The sequence below is a fragment of the Hypoxylon trugodes genome (genome assembly GCF_022578975.1).
Source record: "Hypoxylon trugodes strain CBS 135444 unplaced genomic scaffold F4822scaffold_4, whole genome shotgun sequence".
Lineage (NCBI taxonomy): Eukaryota > Fungi > Ascomycota > Sordariomycetes > Xylariales > Hypoxylaceae > Hypoxylon > Hypoxylon trugodes.
The window spans coordinates 274,321-293,815 of record NW_026250019.1 but is presented as its reverse complement, the minus strand read 5'-3'; the positions used below and the strand labels follow the sequence as shown (position 1 = coordinate 293,815).

The window sequence follows — 19,495 nt, the reverse complement described above, 5'->3', positions numbered from 1 at the left end:
TCAATATATTTAATTTTACGGCATTTCCGGGAGTCCATCGTCGAGCTAATTTAAGACTCTTCATCTACTCTCTGGTCTTAACTTATTTTTATTTGAAAAGGAAAATAAATGGTCTTTATAAAATTGCGAAGGCGTATCGTCGGGTGGTTATTAGCAACCGAAACAGCTAGCCACGTTTTTAGTATCCCCAGTGATTCTTCAAATATAGCTGAATGTCTCTAACTAGAAATGATTGACATTATATCACCTTGTATAACCAATGAAACGGGGAATAGTGCGCCACGAAAACTCCACCGAGTACAGTTGCCGGTGCGGGCCGTGTCCACGGGCAACATAACCAGGTTAACTGGCCAAGTGATCAACGTCCATCCGCGTCAACTCCAGTCAAGCCTCTTACGTTTAGGCGACTTACGAGTACAACAAGCATCTTTTTTCCGTCCCGACGAATCATCATCCCCAGGGGTATCGGATGGCTGCATATTCAGCTAAGCTGACTCGCAATTATTTGCTGCAGGTTGCTTTTCACAACGTACAGATAGGTCACGATTTTCAAGTAGCGGTTCTTCGTGCATGATCGTCCAAGGGAAGGGAGAGGGGAGTTTACTCCAACCCCTCGTGGTAGGAATGATTTCTTATTTCCATCAATGGTTTTAGATGGAGATCGACATCATCTTTGCGCCGAGACATGAAGTCTCTTTTTTTTGAGACATCACTCAACTTCAGCCTTCCAAGACTAAACCACAAAAAGTCGTGCAGTCATGGTGGCGTATAATCCTTGCCTCTGGGCGGATTTCTGCGAACATGATCGGACAATTGACGGTGGGTAAGATTCTATCGTAATACATAACGAATCTTCTCTTGGTGTGTAGCACATTATCCTGCAGTGCTCTGCCGTGTCGCTAAATCCTTCTCGCAAATGGATACGTATCACGCCGACAAGTACCACTTAGCACCTGAAGCGTTTCACTTACGGGATGGCGAAGACTCAAAAAGGCGTGCGACAGCGGCCCAAGATTTCGAATTCCATGAGCATGCTACTTCACGATCTACGATGAATCCAAGAGAAACGCGTCGCGCCCCACGGAAACTCGTGCTGTGTTTCGATGGTACGGGTAACAAATTCAGAGGAGACGATAGCGACAGTAACATCTTGAAAATCTTCAGATGTCTTGACCGCGAAGCTGGTGATCAGTGTAAGCATAAAGCTCTCTCAAGCACAGCTGCTCTCAACATTAGACTAACTAAAGGCAGACCATTACTACCAACCAGGAATCGGGACATATGTTGTATCTAACTCGTTGTCGCATACAAGTTTAGGGGCTAGAATTAGGTCATGGTACTTGAAAGCCAAAGACTCGGCCGTTGGGTCGAGTTTCGACCAGCACGTCGTAGGCGGCTACCGGTTTCTGATGCGTTTCTACCAACCAGGCGACGAAATCTACTTCTTCGGATTCTCTAGAGGCGCATATGTAGCACGCTTTTTGGCGGAAATGCTCGACTACGTCGGTTTACTATCTCATGGAAACGAGGAGATGGTAACGTTCGCTTGGAAAGCGTTCTCACAATGGCAAGCTCGACAGGCAGATCAAACAGAAGAACAAGAAGCTAAACGAAACGAAATGTACCGTTTCATGAAGGGGTTTCGAGAAACTTTCAGCCGTCCTGTGAAAAGGATTCGGTTTCTAGGATTATTCGATACCGTCAACTCGGTACCTCGATTCGAGGCTGCCTGGATGCAAAGGTCAAAGCACCCATATACCGCGAAGAGTAGTGCTAAGGTATGGTAGCCCGTGGTTATTCGCATGTATGAACCCATCTAACTTGATTGATAGAGGATTAGGCATTGCGTCTCCATAGATGAGCGACGTGCGAAGTTCCGACAGGATCTTATGTACCAAGGAGTTAATAAGGGGCGTCGAGAACACCATCCACACAGACACCTTCACGATATCGTCCACGAGAAGTACCGCGCGAAACGAGCTGCGATTTCAGATTCCACACCAAACGCTCATCCGGAGAGGGGTCGTCGCGAGACTCTAGCGCCTATTGATGAGCGCGCATTCCGTCCCCATTCTCGGTCCAAGTCGCGAACCCCAAGAGCCTCCGTTGATGGGATGAGCCAATTCGGAGAGGGAGGGCAGGATGCCAGCCAATTTACAGATGATGACGAAGAGTCGGACGATGAACAGGATATCGATGAAATATGGTAAGTTTGATTGAGATACTCCCGAATAATACGTGTCATAACTAATTCTCATAGGTTCGCGGGTGGCCACGGAGATGTTGGGGGCGGATGGGAGGTTCCTGAGGATAGCAAATCTACGAGCCACGTACCTCTAACCTATATGATCAGGGAAGCCCAGAAAGCAGGTCTCAACTTTGATGTCGAAAAATTGATTGAAATGGGAGTCACTGAGATATTTGCGGATGCTGCTACTAATGGTCATCATGCTAGTCATGGCGACATTGCCCTTCCGGACATTCGTATTGATATGTCGAGCCCGACACTCCAACCCTCTACTAACCCAGGGGCCGGGCACAAGGACTGGGGTCATTTCAATTACACGGGCGAAGAAGAGAAGAACCAAGAAGAGCCTATTCGACCATTTCATCATATGCTACACAAAGCTCACTTGGCTAGGATACATGATTCTCTGGAGTTTGCGTCTGGTTTAGGTAAAGGTCAGGTAATGAGCTGGAACATAAGTATGTCTTTAACCCATCCCTTTTCCCTACATTTTCCCTAGTCTAGGGCTCGTAGGCATTTAAAGCCAAGTTTACTTTTAAAAGGGCCCCAAGGACAGTTATTAATGCCAGTTTTTCGTAGTGGAATACATGCCTTTCAGACGAATGGATTTACAGCCAGACGGATCGTGGAAACCGATCCGTTGGCCACTCCCGTGCGGAGAGGTAAGGGATATCCCCCAGAGCGCTAGGATACACGGTTCGGTGATTCGACGAATGAAACAAGATAAAGCTTACCGCCCCGGGAACTTGATTGTCGGTGGCGGTGGGCGTGGAATGCGCATAGCACCGGAAGAGTACGGCATTGGAGAGTGGGAATGTGTTCAAGACCACGATGATCCTATAGGCGAGGTTTGGGTGAAGAAGACGCCTGTCTCAAATGGATCATAATGTGTATACTCTATTCGTAATTAGAATCTAGGTAGCAAAAAATAAAATCTGGGTGGTTATCAGGTTTCAAAAGTGCTGGTTAAGATATTGTTCCGAATTTCCATTCCACTTTATGATGTTAGGAGACACAGAATTCCAGACTTTCAGACTAATCAGCCAGAGGTCATCAATATGCGTAGCCATTTAAACCGCGAGCTATTGAGTGCTTCTATGCTCTATATACATTTCTCACCCGTCGTTGGCATATACAGAGGGGGTATAAAACAATACCTCAACTCCAAAACATCCCTTACCGTGACGGAACGGAGCCCGCCAACGAGAATTCAGACGCGAACGCCACCCCCTCCTGAGGGGTATAGAGAGCCACTGACCTCACAGCATTAATACAACACTACAAAATATAACTTGACTGACTTGATTTGACTTGACCTATCAGTGACGACGACGGAGAAGATCCCGACCCCATCAGCTAACAGCCCCCTTTTGTTTTGTTGTTTCGATTATTCGGCGGCGATCTTCTCCTTTACAAATGCGACACATACATCTATCCTCAACGGCGTCTGATCCAACACGGTATTAAGCTATTGTAGAGTCCTCTGTTTTCCCTCAAGGCTCAGCGCGCCACCTCCGTAGCTGCCCTCTTGCCTATCCCTGCTGCTTTTTGTCAAGTCGGTCGCGTCCCCACTCACTCACTCGCTCCACTGCCGTCCTTTGCTTCTCTACTCACCCTTAGAGACTTCGCTCTTCCAGGGGTATTTTTGCGTGTTCCTAGGACCCTTGCTCTACAACAGCTCGCGTACCACCGAATCCGTTGTGGGCCAAGTTTCCTTCCGAGTATCAAGTTTCGTGTCGTTTGCTCGTGGTTCCGCCCTTCCCTGTTACGCGCTCCGAAGTCCCGCTGGCAACAAGGCCAACAGGTTTGGCCCTTCCCTTTTTCTCTCTCGTCAAAATGCCACTCCTCCTCCACTCTCCTCTTTCTTGCTAGTCATAATACAGGAGGGCGAAGATGGGGTATCTGAAGAAGAATGATTTTGATCCGATTGATCCAGAGTCTGTACGCGCATCCAATTCATTAAGGAAATTTGTCTGCTTGCACAAAAACCATGTCGTACGTCATGGAGAGGTCTAGCCGTATCGTATCATGTACGCCATGAGTCATGCCGGAAAAGGAAATAGATGAAAAATGAAAAAAAAAGGAGGTAGTCGATGCTAATTCGATGATAAGTGAACTTTCCGCGTTGACCTCGACAAATCCCATGAGCGACGCACTGCCGCCCGCGGGTTTGAAGCACGTGGAAGTTCCCTGCGGCCGAGAACGCCCGAACATCGATGAGGCGATAAAAGCGACGAGGAGTGTGGGATGATAAATGGTAATTGAAAATATGAGGTGTAGTAAAGGGTAGGAGATGGTGCTAGTTATGCTCAGATTTAAATAATGCAGAATGCGACGAATAAAAATTATCGGGAAATTTTAAAGTCCTCCCTCCATCAGGAGAAGATTTCGGGACTATTCGGCGCTAACAGATGAGCGGATAGCCCGCCTGAGACGGCCAGCTTGGTATTTGAGGGCAATCAAACCCATTCGGGAGCACCGCCGTAGCGGCGGCTCTGATGGGAGACGCTCATCACCAGACTAGGCCACGGCCGAATGTTCCGTGTGCTAGAATATCCCGATTATGCTACCGGGGGGATAGCCGGAGCAGTGGGGATCTCAACCTCAGCCGGTACTTCGCCGTTAGTGGCCTTCTGGGGGCAGTCGCGTGAAATGTGACCGGCTTCACCGCATTGGTAGCAAGTCTTACCAGCAGTGTTCAGAGGACCGCCGTTAGGCGCCGTGCAGTCTCGGGAGATGTGTCCGAGCTTTCCACAGGCGTAGCACTTCATAGCCTGAGCCTGGCAATCGCGCGCAAAATGGTTCGGGCCACCGCACTTATAGCAGGTGGCAGGTCGGGGGCCACCAGCAAAACCACCTCGACCGAAACCGCCACCGTATCCACCGCGACCAACGGGTGCACCACGCCCTAGGCCTACACCAGCCGGGTTAGGGCACGCTCGAGCTAAATGGCCGGGCTGGCCGCAGTTATAGCAACGACCATTACCACCAGCACCGCTCAAACGGAGAGTAGGGCAGTCAGCCTGGACGTGTCCGAGGCCTTGGCAGTGGTAGCACTGCTTTGCCTCGGTAGTGCGGGGTAGAGGGCACTGGTTGGATTCGTGTCCTAAGTATGGACTGTTAGTTGAAAGAGTTATTGCGACAAAGGGATTCGCAATAGCAACGGCGTACCAGGCTGTTTGCAGTTGTAGCAAAGGCGCTCAGCGGAGGAGCAAACCTCGGCGTAGTGGCCAACATTGCCACATTTGTAGCATGCTCGACGAGATAGGGAAGACATTGCGACAAGTCTGTGAGTCTGTGTAGATCCATCATCAGCGCGACACTTCACAAAAGCTTTATCACCAACAATCCATTCTTGGATGACCCGTTTGCAGCGATGTGGTGGTGGTAGGTTAGTTTTCCGGCTCAATAACAGCCAATCCTCTGTCAAGGAAATGGCAGACATTTGGTCGGAGATATTCTCATCGAAAATATCCAGACCAGGTTATCCGGTGGTAAAAAAGGAGCGACGCGCAGATATTGCTGTTTGATAGGAGGTGTTCATCCACTACACCATAGGTAGGATATGGACGCGGGTAATCAATTGGATACTACCCAAAGGGGTAACAAGGTACCGCCACGTGCAGTCGTTTGTCGGGTAAAGTACCCCACGAAGGATGGTACTGTTTCGCAAACTGCCATTGAGTGGTTTTTCCAGAATCTGCAGGTTGACCGGATTGACTGGGTTGGCTGCAGACGGTTGGGTTCGTGCGACCCGACACAAGATGCGAGATAGACAAGAAATGTATGTAGCTGTGTTTCTCGTGAAACCCGGTCTCTTCAGCAGAGTAGTGTCTCGCACTGGTTTTTTGTCATGTGGTTTCGAGATCCTCTCATGTTTGCGCGCGCAAAGCGCTCAATCGCGCCAGCCGTAATATTTCGCATTTTATGAAGGCAACGTATAGTTCTGGTTGTATATAATTGCGCCCGAGTAGTATTTTTATACCGTCGTAAATATTGGATGTCCGAAATGCGAGAATGCGGTTGGAAGGTGGTTTATATGTAGACCAATCGAATCGCGCGTCGCGTAAATCAGGCAAGCAATCATCGCTTTTCATTTTCGCCGAACGTTACAGCATTCGTAATCGGAAACCATTCCTGAACCCGAGGCAAAGGGAAGAGGAGGGAAATGGTATCCGAGCCATTGTTATGTTGGCGCATCGTGCAGTAGTCGCGAAGTCGCAGCTCAAAGATCAACGTACGTATAGGTGGGATATACGAATTATTCTCTCGTGGCGCACGGAATTGTAAGATATGCGCGCGCAACGAAATCGCATGAATTATAGTCGCTATTGATGTCGCCAGAATCGTCGGTATTATTATTGTCGCTGCAGCTATATATCCTCGGGAGAGTTGCTGTCGTACAACAGCAGTAAAAAGGAAAAGAGACATATCGAGATCTGGACCTGTCGCTGTACCACACACCAAAATGCGCGCCGGGTCATTTTCAAAAAGCGCACGACGATAAATAGTCGTAACATAAGCAAGCTAAAGGAAAACTGTTTCAAACACTTACATGTTTCCCTTTTATAAAAAACCGTTATATGATTTCTCTGCTTATTCCTTTCGCAACTTCAACGTTTTTCTGTTTTCCTTCTCTTTTTTTTTTCCTGCTGCGTTATCCTTCAGCCAACAGCAACCTTCTCTCTTCTACCGAGCGACGACGTCTCCAAACACTTCGCGACCTCCAAAAGTCGATTGAGGGTTGATAAGCGATGCGATGCGATACAATGCGATGAGGAAGTAATAATAGAAATCGTCAGGGGGGGGAACAAGAGGGTTAAGAGAAAAGAGAGAGGGACAAGAGGGAAGGGGGAATGAGGGGACACAAGGCCCAAGGTCCAGAATCCAGAGTCGATGAAGTGGATACATAGGTATGTACCCCCCCGGGTGCGGGCGAAGGGGTTTAGGTACTATGAGCTAAAGTATTCTCTACATACATATGTAATGTACCAACCTTGGAACTATATGATGTTGTATGCCGCGCTAATAAAACTTGCGACGAAGTAGGTAACCAATACTTGAAGCAATACGTTAAATAAGTGCCTTCCCTGCATTCCTCAGTACCTAGGTAGGGTTTACTTACCTATTAGCGGATAGATCGCCGAAATTTTCGTAGTGGGAAGTTCAGGTGGCTACCTCATTTTTTCCCTCTCTCTTTCTCTATTCCTCTCTATTCCTTTCTTTAGGTAACTTCCTTGTTTTGGTTTAATTATTAACTCCCCCCCCCCCCCCTTCCTCAACTGGAATGTCTCTTTCAAGGGTGGGAAGGAATTATCTACTATCGACTATGTAATCGGCCCTCTTGTGCTACATTAGTATACTATCTAAACTATCTCCTCCCTCTTTTTGTACTACACATTTGTATTACCATACTCTACACTATACCATAAATATTTAGTATACATATTGAAAGAATCAGGCATACACATACATTATACCTAAGAAAATGTGTATTATGGTTAACAAACTCGATTTTTCCACTTTGAAATCAACTTCGTGAATTCGTCCACCAATAATAATAACACCCAATTTTTAGTCCCTCCCCCCTTTTTTCTTCTCTCTTAGTGTCTTACGGTTTGCTGCCCTGCATGGCTACAGTAGGTAGGGAAAAAAAATTTCGTATCTAGGCTACCTAAGTAGGCAGGGAGAACATGGATCTAAAGTGATCCAAAGTCTCACTAGCATATTCCTGCAGACTTTTAGCGAGCTACCCGATGGCGCCGACTATCCCATTTCTTTTTCACGTGTTTGGTTCTCGTTCTCGTGGTGGGGACCTGAGGTTTTGTCTTATATCCCTCAAACTATTATTCTCTTTATTTTATTAATTTCCACAACAAAAAACTAACTATTATAATGGATAGAAAAACCCATAGGGTACCTAGACATGTTTCTTGAATACCCTAGGTAGATAGGTGGTTATGAGAACGTGGGCCGGAAGAGGGGTGGTGGGAAGTGAATACCTAGGTAGGCGATCATCCCATGCGACTTATGGGGCTGAATCACCCCTCGTAAAACACGATAACCTTGCTTTGTGTCTATTCTATTTCGTACTACTATATTATCTAGGTGCACATACGGATACCCGACCCCACATCGTAGGACTTGAGGCCCGAAAGACGCGCAAAGGTCTGGGCGATGCGGGATGAAAGATGGAATGGCCACCAAAGAGAGAAACGAGAAACGAGAAAAATAAGGAGACAGGGTCATAATCTGGAACAGTCTAGCTCTATTGTCTCTCGATGTCGCAGTTGAGCCTTACCTAGGTCGGGTTAGCTACCATCAACCATCGAGTGCCTGATCCATCACTTGGAATTCATTGGCGCCGGTAGGAATGGAAAAAAAGAAACCAAAATAACGACTTGTTGGAATTCCGGAACCTGCATATTGACGCCCACATATGGTAGGCATACCACATGGTTTCCTCAATAAGAAGCCACACGCCCAATCCTACGGCTCATATTGCAACGTCCCATGGATCTCTTGTCTCTTGGTGTTGGTGCAAGGAGAGATGTAGCCGCCGCCACCTCCTCATCAGCCTACACGACCCTTCCCTCCTAGACCCGGATCCTAACCAATCAGACCACCATCGCAAGCCCGGGGTCTTACAATAATGCTTCCGCCTCGTTGATCTTGCTCCTAACATCGCCAACCCTCCGGGCTGTGACTGTGATCGCGATCTTGATTAGTTATGTCCTACTGGAATATGTCGATATTCCCGGGGTTCCTTTGTTGCCAAGCGTCTTGTTGGCATCGGCTCGTGGGGTGCTATCGTTATTGGCGCGTTCCCGGTTAAGGACATCTCCGCGTCCGCGACGTAGTGGTTTCTAGAGATCTCATATGATATATCGTGGGAGGCAAGGTTGCGGGTCATAACGATGGCTACTCCTCGAGTTAAGATAGTACTACTTATCAGATAAGACTACGCCTACACTATACACAAAGCTAAGAAGAGTTTCAGTATAAATAATTTTATTAATGTACAAAAAAAAAATTCTGTGATCGTCGCATTCGCGACATGACACCTGACCACTCTTCCTACGTCGATCTCTCCCTTTCTATTTCCTATATAAATTACATTATACTCAATTGACTCTACCCGGTTCTACTGTCACCGTCATATTCCAGGGTCATAGACCTATCCACGTGGAGAATGAAACATTGAGATCACCGAATAAGACAGTCGGAGTAGAATCCTCGGGGGCTTTATTGGATAGTACATGTTATAGTCCATCCGTTCTGCTTTTATCCGGTCCTCTCACTCCAATAGAATCTCGGACGGTTAATGGTATAGCTACCTAAGTCGAAGATCCGACTATAACGTACTAAATCGCGTATAAAAGATCGACTAGTGTATACTTAATTTTACTAAATACCTCATGAATGAAACAATGGATGTAGTTTCTAACATGGAATCGAATTATTTTGATTTTGTGTTAGGTCAAATCTGATTCCATTCGATTTATACTACGTCGAGATACGACAACTCGATTACAAGGCTTTAAAAGTCCCATGATAATCCACCATTAAGCAATGGTTTTTGAAAGCAATGTAAACAATCCTCGCTCCCCCAGACGCCAATGCTGAACGCAAATTCTATGCGTGTATGTAATCTCATTCTACCTGTGCTGGTATAGACGAGAACATATGACCCGATTTCTCTTTACTTTGTTTTTGTCCTTTTTTGCCTTTTCTCGATTTTGCATACCATTACGACTTTCCTGCTCACCCCACTCAACTAATCCTCCATCCAAGGTAAGTACGACGAAACCGGATTTGACGTGCTCTATTACCAAGCATCTCATATCAGTTCTGTCCCGGAGACGCGTCCAACCTCTGAGGGGTGTGGTGGAAGCGGAACTTCCGTCGGTGGAACTATAGATCTTGGACGAGCTTCAACAACATAGGATACGCCGTCTTCCGATGCGTAAGACGGTGGTCGAGCGTGACCCGCTTCTGAATGTGAACTCTCCTCATCACTCTCTGTGGGTGCTTGTTCGTTGCGTTGCCAATATAGGCGGTCTGGATCAACACGCTATACTATCTGTTAGCAAAAATCTACACTAAGTTTGAAGGCAACACCTGTTAATACATACCACGCTCTCGCGCCAGAGCCCGTAAGCCGGAGGTTCCAGTTTGTTTGCCGTATCATTATTTCCTGCAAACTCTTCGTCGCGTGCAAGAATGACGTGAATGGGTCGCCGCGGAACTGCATAACCGCCAGGCTCCATTAATCGCGGCATGGGTGGACGCTCTTCATCGTCATCATTAGGTGGCTTGATAATTATCATACAAATCCGAATCAAGCCATGGCAAAAGAAAATAGTCGCAAAGAGTATGACGAGGACTAGAAGCACCGTAAACTCGTTGCTGTTAACGTTCTTCGTGATCGAAAGGGCAAGATCTGCGATTCCCCCGTTAGAATCAAATAGTGCGATAGATATTTGTGGACTACTCACAAACAGCAAGCATGATAATGAGGAGAATGCCCGAGACGAAACAACGGAGAATTTGAGAGCGTATGCGCCTCGATCTGACCCATGGGAAGCAGAATAAAAATCTTTTGGGGCGCCCATCCTGCTCAGGCTCATGTCTCCGGCTTTGAGGATTGCGGCGATGCCGCCGCCCTCTGTGTACGAGATCGGCTAAGTGAGTCTCGCCCGGATCAGCGCCTCGAAATCGCGAGCGTCCTGCGTCCCCACCTTCCGAGCTGCCATTCCCATGAGAAGGTGGTGGTTCAGATATGGGAGGAACCTGTTCGGTTTGTATTCGGGGTATGGGTTGTGACGCAGGTTCGGATGGTCGTTCAGCCCGGTCAGGTGACATTGGCCCGGGTGAATCTCGAGTTGGTGGTCGGTTTAGGTTCGGTACATGTAAACGAGTAGAGGGCATATTCGGAAGCCCCAAGTTGAAGCGTGGCGTTTTCGGACTATCATCTTCTGATCTATCGCCATCGGTCCGTTGAGGTTGTTCATTTGTGCGCGATCGACCCATAGACAATGATGGCATGGGTGGTCGACTTATCGAGAAGCGTCTTGTGCGGGAGTTCGGTTGTTCGCCCATCTCAACCTGCCTCTGTTGTTGCGAGGCCTGTGCCTGTCCATCCGAAGTCTGACCCCTCCGCAAGACATTTGCCCGAATGAAATCCATCGCTAGGATCGGCAGGTATACTGCTTCTTCTTAAGCGTCGAACCTAATGTCACCGATATCCAACACTAGACATGCTTTTGTTTGCCAACCTTCTCTATCAATGTGAATTCGATGAAGGCCAGGAACAGGACGTGGCCTATAAAGTTCGATAAACAGACGCGGATGGTTAAATTAGGTCGGCCTAACGTGTATATACAGAGGGATCGTGTCGATAGGTCAATTGTGTAGATCGATTGGCAATAGAGACTAGGTCCCTTTTCGAGGTTCTACGCCCTGGGTTTCGCAAACGGGCACTCTCGACGAATCAATTTCCTTCGGAACCAAGGGATTCGGGTACCTGCAGTTTTCGATATATGGATGTCTTGGATTGTAAATAACAAAATTCGAGAAGGACCAGCCAAATTCAAGGAAGAAAACGAAGGGATAATAAAAAAAATAGATAAATTCAGACAGCGAGTATGATCAGACTTGATATACTCTGCTGCTGTGTAAGAGAATGGAATCGGAACTCTCAAAGCCCGTTACTCGTGTTGAGTAGATGCAGTATAAAACGAGGGACGATAGGTAGTACAATAAGGAAAAAGCAAAAGTTACAAGAGTTCCATCGACCGCAGGAGCCGTCAATCGGCTCGTCGAATGGATGGTAGATCCGAAACTAGGGAAGACAAGATAGCCACAAATGAATGAGAGACGAGGGAGAGGCGTTAGCTGCAAGGCACGAGAGGAGATAGACAAAGGAAGATGTGAACGTCACGGGCGCTTGACAAGTTACCAGGTAGAACGGATGGGTTCGAGATGAACTAGCGAGTGTAATGAAATCTTGGCAGGTCTCATCTGCACGATCCCGAGGATGCCACCCTCCCAAGTCGACAGTCGACAATTGGTACTATCGTTGGTGAAGCATAAAGGAATAAGAAAGGAATAATGCCAGGCAATGCAAAACAGCTAATGACCTAAGCCGACCTGAATTATCCAAAAAGGGTAGTTGATAAAAATAAAGTTGACCAATCAGGTTGCGAGGTTTCATAGTGCAAACGCATTTGATTTGGAGGCCCGTTCTCAGACTTGCATTATACGCGCCGAGGCTGTCGGAGGTGAAACGTAGATGCAGGGGTCTCGACCACAACTATTGTTTCGGATTAAGGTACCTGGATATAGGTAGCTACGTACCCGACACCGGGAAAAGGGTGTTCGTCATGCCTTTATTACATCAAATTTATGTAAATAGGTATGTCCCCATATCCATATGCATATATAATTTGCTACATTCGATTCGTAGAATTTATTGTATAAATCTTGATACATCTGATTGTATCCAATAGAGCATCTTCAACCGAAGGGATAGGAATAGTATTTGACCATGATGTAATACTGTCCTAGGTACCTAGGTATGCAACTATTGTGCAACTACTGGAGACATGACAAGAATTGGTTGCCTCCATTTTCAATGTCTTTATGTTGCATCTTGTATGAGTACCGGGTGAAGCTGGCTTGTAGGTAGCATAGAACCTGGTGCTAGGGTAACAGCCAAGCTTCAGCTAGTTTGAGGACTCCTGTTAGGTGAGCATGAGGCTCTTCGGAACGTTTAACTTGGTCCATGTAGGATATCAAACTTGCCTACAGATGGCTAGCTTGATCCCTAATATTGGACGTTAAGTAAGCCTTGAACCTATATCAAAATATCGATGACAATCCAATTAAAGGGTTTTGATCATCGGGGTATCTGCGAAGAAACGAAAAAGGCCTATATGTAAGCTCTTGATGACCATTATGACTGCGACTTAGAAAAAGTAGGCAGTTTAGATGTCTGTGTTTGTCTCTCCAAGTTGGACCTCTTATCGGAGTTCACCAATCAACATTCTACGATCGGAAGATGCCGATAATACTGCAGCCACATATTAGTCAAACCATGCACCTTCACACGGATCCAAATTAGAGATAACTTACTGACGGGCTCCTCATTAGGAGTGAACTCAGCACAGTTGACTGTTCCCTTGTGGCCTGGTAGTTTGTAAAGAAGCTTGCCGTTGTCGTTAGACCATATAATTACAGTCCCATCACCAGCTCCTACGGCTATCTTCTTGCCAGCCTGATCCCAACTAGCTCGGATCAGATTCTTCTCGATTCCCATCTGTGCTCCGTCGAATGTGCGAATGTGTCGCTCGGTTGGTGCAAATGGTCTTATGTCCCAAGTCTTTGCTGTCGAGTCGTGTGAATATGACAGTAACGATTGCGAGTCCGGCGAGACACGTAAGCTGGTCACCGTATCATTATGACCCAACATTGAATAAACAACAGCCTTCTTACGCATATCCCAGACCTTAATGTCGTTATCAATCCCCCCAGAGTAGATTTCATTGCCGGCCTCCGCTACTGCCACCGCCGTAATCGGGAACTCTGTCTCGATAAAATCGGCGGCATTTTTCGATCGAGGATCCCATATACCTATAGTACCATCATCACTTCCACTAATTAGAAATTCCTCGCCGCGCTTGCTGATGTCCATAGTATTGATGATTTCCTCGTGTCCGATATATCGTCGTATCCTAGTCCCAGAAGTCAAATCCCAACTCGCGAGATGCATGTCAGCCGAGGCTGAATATAATATTTCGGAATCGCGAGACCATTGCAGATCTAAAACCGCTCCTCGGTGGCCGGTTAACATTCCGTAGTTTTCGCATGCGCCTGATGATTTCCATAGTACTATTCCAGTCAGTTGAGAGCTCAGTACTGAAACCCTAGGCAAGGCAAAGAAAAACCTACAAATATTTCTGTCCATCGATCCTGAAGCAACTAGGTCACCGGTTGGATTAAACCTTGCAGAGAAGATCTCTCCGGAATGGCCAGTAAGTTCCATCAATGGAGCTTCCAGATTGCTGGTTCGGACAGCCTAAAATATCATATCAGCACCGTACCAGAACCAGTGCTCAAGACACCTTTGGGAGGGGTAAAATATGTGGTGTGCATACTGATTGTACCAATGCGCCGCTCGTGGAACCATCTCGACGGGAGAGCGCAGTGCTAGTTCCTGGCTTCTGTCTCTTCACGACCAACTGGCCTGCACCTGGATCATCAGGCGCAGGTCTTTTTTCGGCGGACATTATTGTAGATATCCCTCAGTATTTGGTAACGGGTAAATAGTTTAATAGTGAGAATGCGCGAGAGGTACAAGGTGCGGTATGGCGTCACGATGTATTGAGCTTGGAATATAGGTAGGCACACGATATTCGATATTTGTTTAGCTAAGGGAATCTTTAAGCTAGAGAGCTCTGGTAGAAGTTAAGGCGGAAAAGAGTTTTTCCATTAAGCTAAACGGCATAAAAGTGGAACAGATCGGAGCTTCCAGTTGTCTGTTTTACCGACTTTTGATGCTACCCCTCGATCTTACCTAACACATTAGGTTTCTAGATCGTGATTCCATCCAATCAATTCTCACCGGATACACCCCATTTACTCACCGTCTTCCAATACCTACTCTATACTCAATACTTAATGCTACATCATACTAAAATTACAACGACATATTTGCAAGCCAAGACCAACAACATCAAAGTTACCCCCCAGGAGAAGTGCTGTACGACGCGCATAAGAGAAGAAGAGTCAATGACCTGAATGAGCTTCGCCTAAGCTCGTCGGTCGAGCATGTCAGCAAATAAGGCTGCCCGTGTGGGCGAAGAGTAAGTGGGCCGCAGTTATTCAGCCTTCTACCTTCTCGACTAATAAATGCCCCAGGATTTGGAAGTAAGTCGACGATGCCCACCGACAATAATAACTTGCTCTAACAAAGTATTATAAGAGGTCGTATTGATAAGGTCAACGCCGAGCTCGTTACCTTGACTTACGGTACCATAGTCGCGCAACTATGTAAAGACTTTGAGGGCGATTATGTCGAGGTCAACAAACAGTTGGATAGGATGGGTTACAACATCGGTCTGCGATTAATTGAAGATTACCTTGCCAAGTCTAATACTATGAGACGATGCTCGAATTTCCGGGAGACGGCCGACATGATCGCAAAGGTAGTTCCAGAATGAAGCACCTTCTCTTTGTACCGTCTAGGCTAACAACCCGCATTTTTTGGGATAGGTCGGCTTCAAGATATTCCTTAACATCACACCGACCGTAACAAATTGGACAAGCGACAGTAAACAATTCTCCCTCGTCTTCGAAGAGAACCCATTAGCCGATTTCGTCGAACTACCAGATGATGGCAGAGCACAGGATGAGCTATGGTACTCAAATATATTTTGTGGTGTTCTAAGGGGTGCGCTTGAGATGGTTCAGATGCAAGTCGAAGCACACTTCATTAGCGACGTACTACGGGGGAACGATACCACCGAGATGAGAATATCCTTAATCAGATATATCGACGATGAGCTACCGCCGGAAGATGATTAGTCTAAGCGGTCTGTGGCGAGGACATGTATGATTGGACGTGGTAGACGGCCAGGTTCGGCGAATATGGTCAGCAGTTCCGACTCTGCCGACCTAACGAGATTAGTTGGTAATGACTGTAGCTAGAAGAAAATTCTAGCAGTCCATATGATATCAATTTTGAATTTTTCGGATGACACGGCTTGTCATGTTGATACATCTATAGGTGCATTGTGCCGTTTGATTACGTCCGGTGGTCGGCTATTCCGTCGCATGAATATTTATTACCGAAGTTCATCAACATCATTCATAACTCAACAATTTTTTTGCATAGCGCATTATTATTCTCATGTTTGAGATGTTTCCTTTGACTTATAATTAGTTAAGAAGGAGCTGTTTTTTTTGAGATAAACGAAAGTCCGGGGTATGATAAATATAGTCCAATCAGAAGAGAGCCGGAACGGAGGTTCGGAACGGGAGGTACGACCCGGGGCGGATAGCAAGAGCATCTCCATTCCATTACCTCAATTGAGCAAGTGAGTGGGTTCCAAGTTCCCCCATTCTCCAGAACTACTACATGAAGTATGTTGGGACGATCCACTTGCCTCCCGAGACTGAACAAGAAAAATAAGTTCATGGAGAGAAAGTGCGGGAGACGCCGCGGGGGCGTCAAGGCAAGGTCAGGGTCAAACCCAAGGTGTCTTTCCCACTTCCAAGGTTCTATTCAAGCCCCGCCGAGCCCGCCAAAATCCAAAAAAAAAATCACCCCTCGTTGCCCCATATGTCCTGCAGTGATCTCCCGGCACATTGCATGACGGGCTTACATCAATAGCCTCCGCCGACTTGGCGATCCTTGCAACTGCAAAGCATTTAGACTGACTGACAGATACGTGCATTAGCATAATTTCCCAAGGCTAGGTATATTTGTATTTAACATCTACGAATTTGGTATCTGACAAATACTCGACGATTTATAATTACTTACTGAATTACTTAGGTGTAAAACTTGAATAGACAACTCGGTGACTATGAGTTACTTATCTCCGACATATTCATCGGAAGTTTTTTGCATGCATTTAGTACGGTCGTGCAACTGTACCTGCATCTTCGAACGCGCCGGTTTATTATTAGCGTACCATATTATATTCCCGCGAACTATTATTATTATAAACGCCGATGGCTCTCAACATATTTTTACTTCGACCGAAGAGTCGATTCAGACTTTGGACTATGACAGCGCCATCCCATCATGAGATTCAACGGTTTGACCTTGTAACAGTACCACGGACTTGATCGTCTCATATACCTTTCTACGCACAGTAAGGAGTATCATTGCTACAAATCCCTACATAGGTAATTATCAAAGTATATACAAAACAAACTTGGTCGTACGCCCGTAAATTGATTTGCTTGCTCTCATCTAAAGGTTACTTAAGGCCCCAAACTTATAACCTTACATTAAATGCGATATATTACATTACATCATTTGGGTCGTGGGCTAGGCCATTAACAACATATTATCTGCACGAGACTTCAGCTTTGCCCTGATAAGGCAAACGTGGCAAGTCCCTGACGCCCACAAAGAATAGAGCTGACAATCGCCTTATAAGGATTTTTGGGTGGCCAATATCGAGGATCGAGCTCGGAACGTGGCGTATCAAAGTTGGTAGCTCGATCATCTTGCTCATTTTTGACGTTCTATCAAGTATCGATACCAACCAAGGCTTTTCTACCCGAATGTGAACAATTTCCGAATACATACCCTTTTTAACAAGATACTGTACCTAACTTGATATCTTATTTCAATACGTTGCGGCCAAGACCGTTTACTCTCTTATCCTTTCTCATTGCCACAGCTTGTTCTGTATCATCCCTCTTTAGTTATGACCCAAATTTCATAGACACACCCAAGCAGGGATAACTACAAAGTAGCTATCAAGAAATTCAAAAGGGAGGATGGTGCCATCCATTATATTCACATATATACATTTATATGCCTTATTGCAACTCTATATGTCACTCATGGGCGATCACGGAATGGACGGAGGGAGAATACTCCCGTAATAACGTTATCTTGTTTCTTATTTGTCTGTTGGAGGCGATGCTTGTAATGTTGCCAACAGGATCTGATAGATAAAACGAGACTTAACCAAATCAAACATCTCAAATCATTTTGATCCGTCATAAGGAGGGGGAAAGAATCGATATCTAGACGTATATTCTATCATAGACAAACTGGATGCCAACAGGGGGTCAGGCACATACACAGATATACATGGCTACTGTGCATGCCATACCTCCTCTTATCTATCAATGTACACATTTGTATATAACTAACATTGATATAAATATAAGAATCTTACCTCTTTTAAATACCTGAGTAAATTTGTCAGCCTATTGAAGAACGTAAGGGGGGTAAGAACTGGCATTAATAAATATTTTGACCCCGTGTGCGAAGTTCAAAATTAATCATATACGTGCCTAGTGTGCAGATGATGTTAGTAAAGAAGAAAAAAATCAATGTACCTATGCACGTAGAGGATGCATGGATGTAAATGTACAATATCCAGGGTCGGTGCTTATTAGAGTTTTGAAATTGACATGAGAGGCGCCAAGACCTAATTATGGAGAAGCGTTCTCGGATATACGCCGAGAGGTACATGCGCAATTTGCACCAAATTTAGCTCATTTCTCGTATGAAAAATACATCATAGCCATTCTCAGATGTGCGCCTACATCGGACCTCTGACCCATAGATTTTTCCACCGCGTCTGTCTCAACCCATACTTCTCGACTCCCCCCAGTCCCCCCGTTCTGCAAGCTCCTCGCAACTGCTTCTTTACCTACTCAACCCTTACTATTTCTCCAGTGCTCCAATGCTCTAGGGCTTAAATTACCTAGGTACTACCTACGTTTATGGTTTATGGTGGTGGTTTTACCGCATCCCACTTCATCCACTCAGGCCCAAGAGCCCAAAGCACGGGGTCCTATTGCTAGAAGAATCGACTCCCCACGTACATGAATGTATCGCATCGACGGCGTAACTAGAATTTTAGTACCTATCTACCTATTTTACTATTAGCATCTACCCAGCAGCCCAGCTATCCTTTTACCTTACCTTACCTAGGATACCTACATACTTAATACCTTACCTGCCCTATCAGCCTACCAAGCTTACCACCTATAACCCGCCACTAAATCAAATCCACTATTCCACTTTCCACTATTATTTGCAAGTCTCGGCTCAGATCCCGTTACATGGAATTATATTCCTTCTCTTTTTCATTCAATATCTATTCTAACTCCCAACTCTCCAATCTGCCCCATTCTCCCATCCTTAAAAGAACTACTCACGACCTCGGCAGGTTATCCCCGTATCCTTGTCTTGTTTCTTGCGTACCTATGCATATCTGGATAGTACCTAGTCTTTTGAATGTCTGCAAGGTCGCACTCACCGTGCGCGATTTCGATTTCGCCTAGCAATTGGCAATTAGTCGTGGGAGAAGGAATACAAGGGAAGCACCTTAGTCTCGCGTTGAAGCGTTGAAGGGAGAGGAACGTATAAGCACCCACGCCAACACCCACGAGATACGATAGGGGGGGGGGGGGGGGGGGGGGGGGGGGGGGGGGGGGGGGGGGGGGGGGGGGGGGGGGGGGGGGGGGGGGGGGGGGGGGGGGGGGCGC

General features: G+C 46.3%; 4 protein-coding genes across 4 annotated transcripts; 2 read left to right on the top strand and 2 right to left on the bottom strand.

Moving 5' to 3' along the window:
* Window positions 1-703: 703 nt before the first annotated feature.
* On the top strand, window positions 704-3,203 carry F4822DRAFT_197703 (uncharacterized protein). The gene is made up of 5 exons (XM_051453665.1): window positions 704-1,193; window positions 1,252-1,778; window positions 1,833-2,206; window positions 2,261-2,706; window positions 2,828-3,203. The coding sequence occupies exons 1-5, from the start codon at window positions 917-919 to the stop codon at window positions 3,133-3,135; spliced, it is 1,932 nt and encodes a 643-aa protein (XP_051315114.1). The 5' UTR covers window positions 704-916; the 3' UTR covers window positions 3,136-3,203.
* Window positions 3,204-10,088: 6,885 nt separating this feature from the next.
* Window positions 10,089-11,437, bottom strand: F4822DRAFT_427691 (uncharacterized protein; the record flags this gene model as incomplete). Its single annotated transcript, XM_051460785.1, has 3 exons — window positions 10,089-10,322; window positions 10,384-10,691; window positions 10,747-11,437. 3 exons carry the CDS (start codon window positions 11,435-11,437, stop codon window positions 10,089-10,091), a joined length of 1,233 nt encoding a protein of 410 aa, XP_051315113.1.
* Window positions 11,438-13,272: 1,835 nt separating this feature from the next.
* On the bottom strand, window positions 13,273-14,538 carry F4822DRAFT_436881 (WD40 repeat-like protein; the record flags this gene model as incomplete). Its single annotated transcript, XM_051462356.1, has 4 exons — window positions 13,273-13,322; window positions 13,385-14,140; window positions 14,201-14,327; window positions 14,407-14,538. 4 exons carry the CDS (start codon window positions 14,536-14,538, stop codon window positions 13,273-13,275), a joined length of 1,065 nt encoding a protein of 354 aa, XP_051315112.1.
* Window positions 14,539-14,818: 280 nt separating this feature from the next.
* Window positions 14,819-16,014, top strand: F4822DRAFT_197472 (BET3 family protein). The gene is made up of 4 exons (XM_051453664.1): window positions 14,819-15,114; window positions 15,170-15,178; window positions 15,234-15,456; window positions 15,524-16,014. Exons 1-4 carry the CDS (start codon window positions 15,080-15,082, stop codon window positions 15,833-15,835), a joined length of 579 nt encoding a protein of 192 aa, XP_051315111.1. The 5' UTR covers window positions 14,819-15,079; the 3' UTR covers window positions 15,836-16,014.
* The last annotated feature ends 3,481 nt before the right edge of the window (window positions 16,015-19,495 follow it).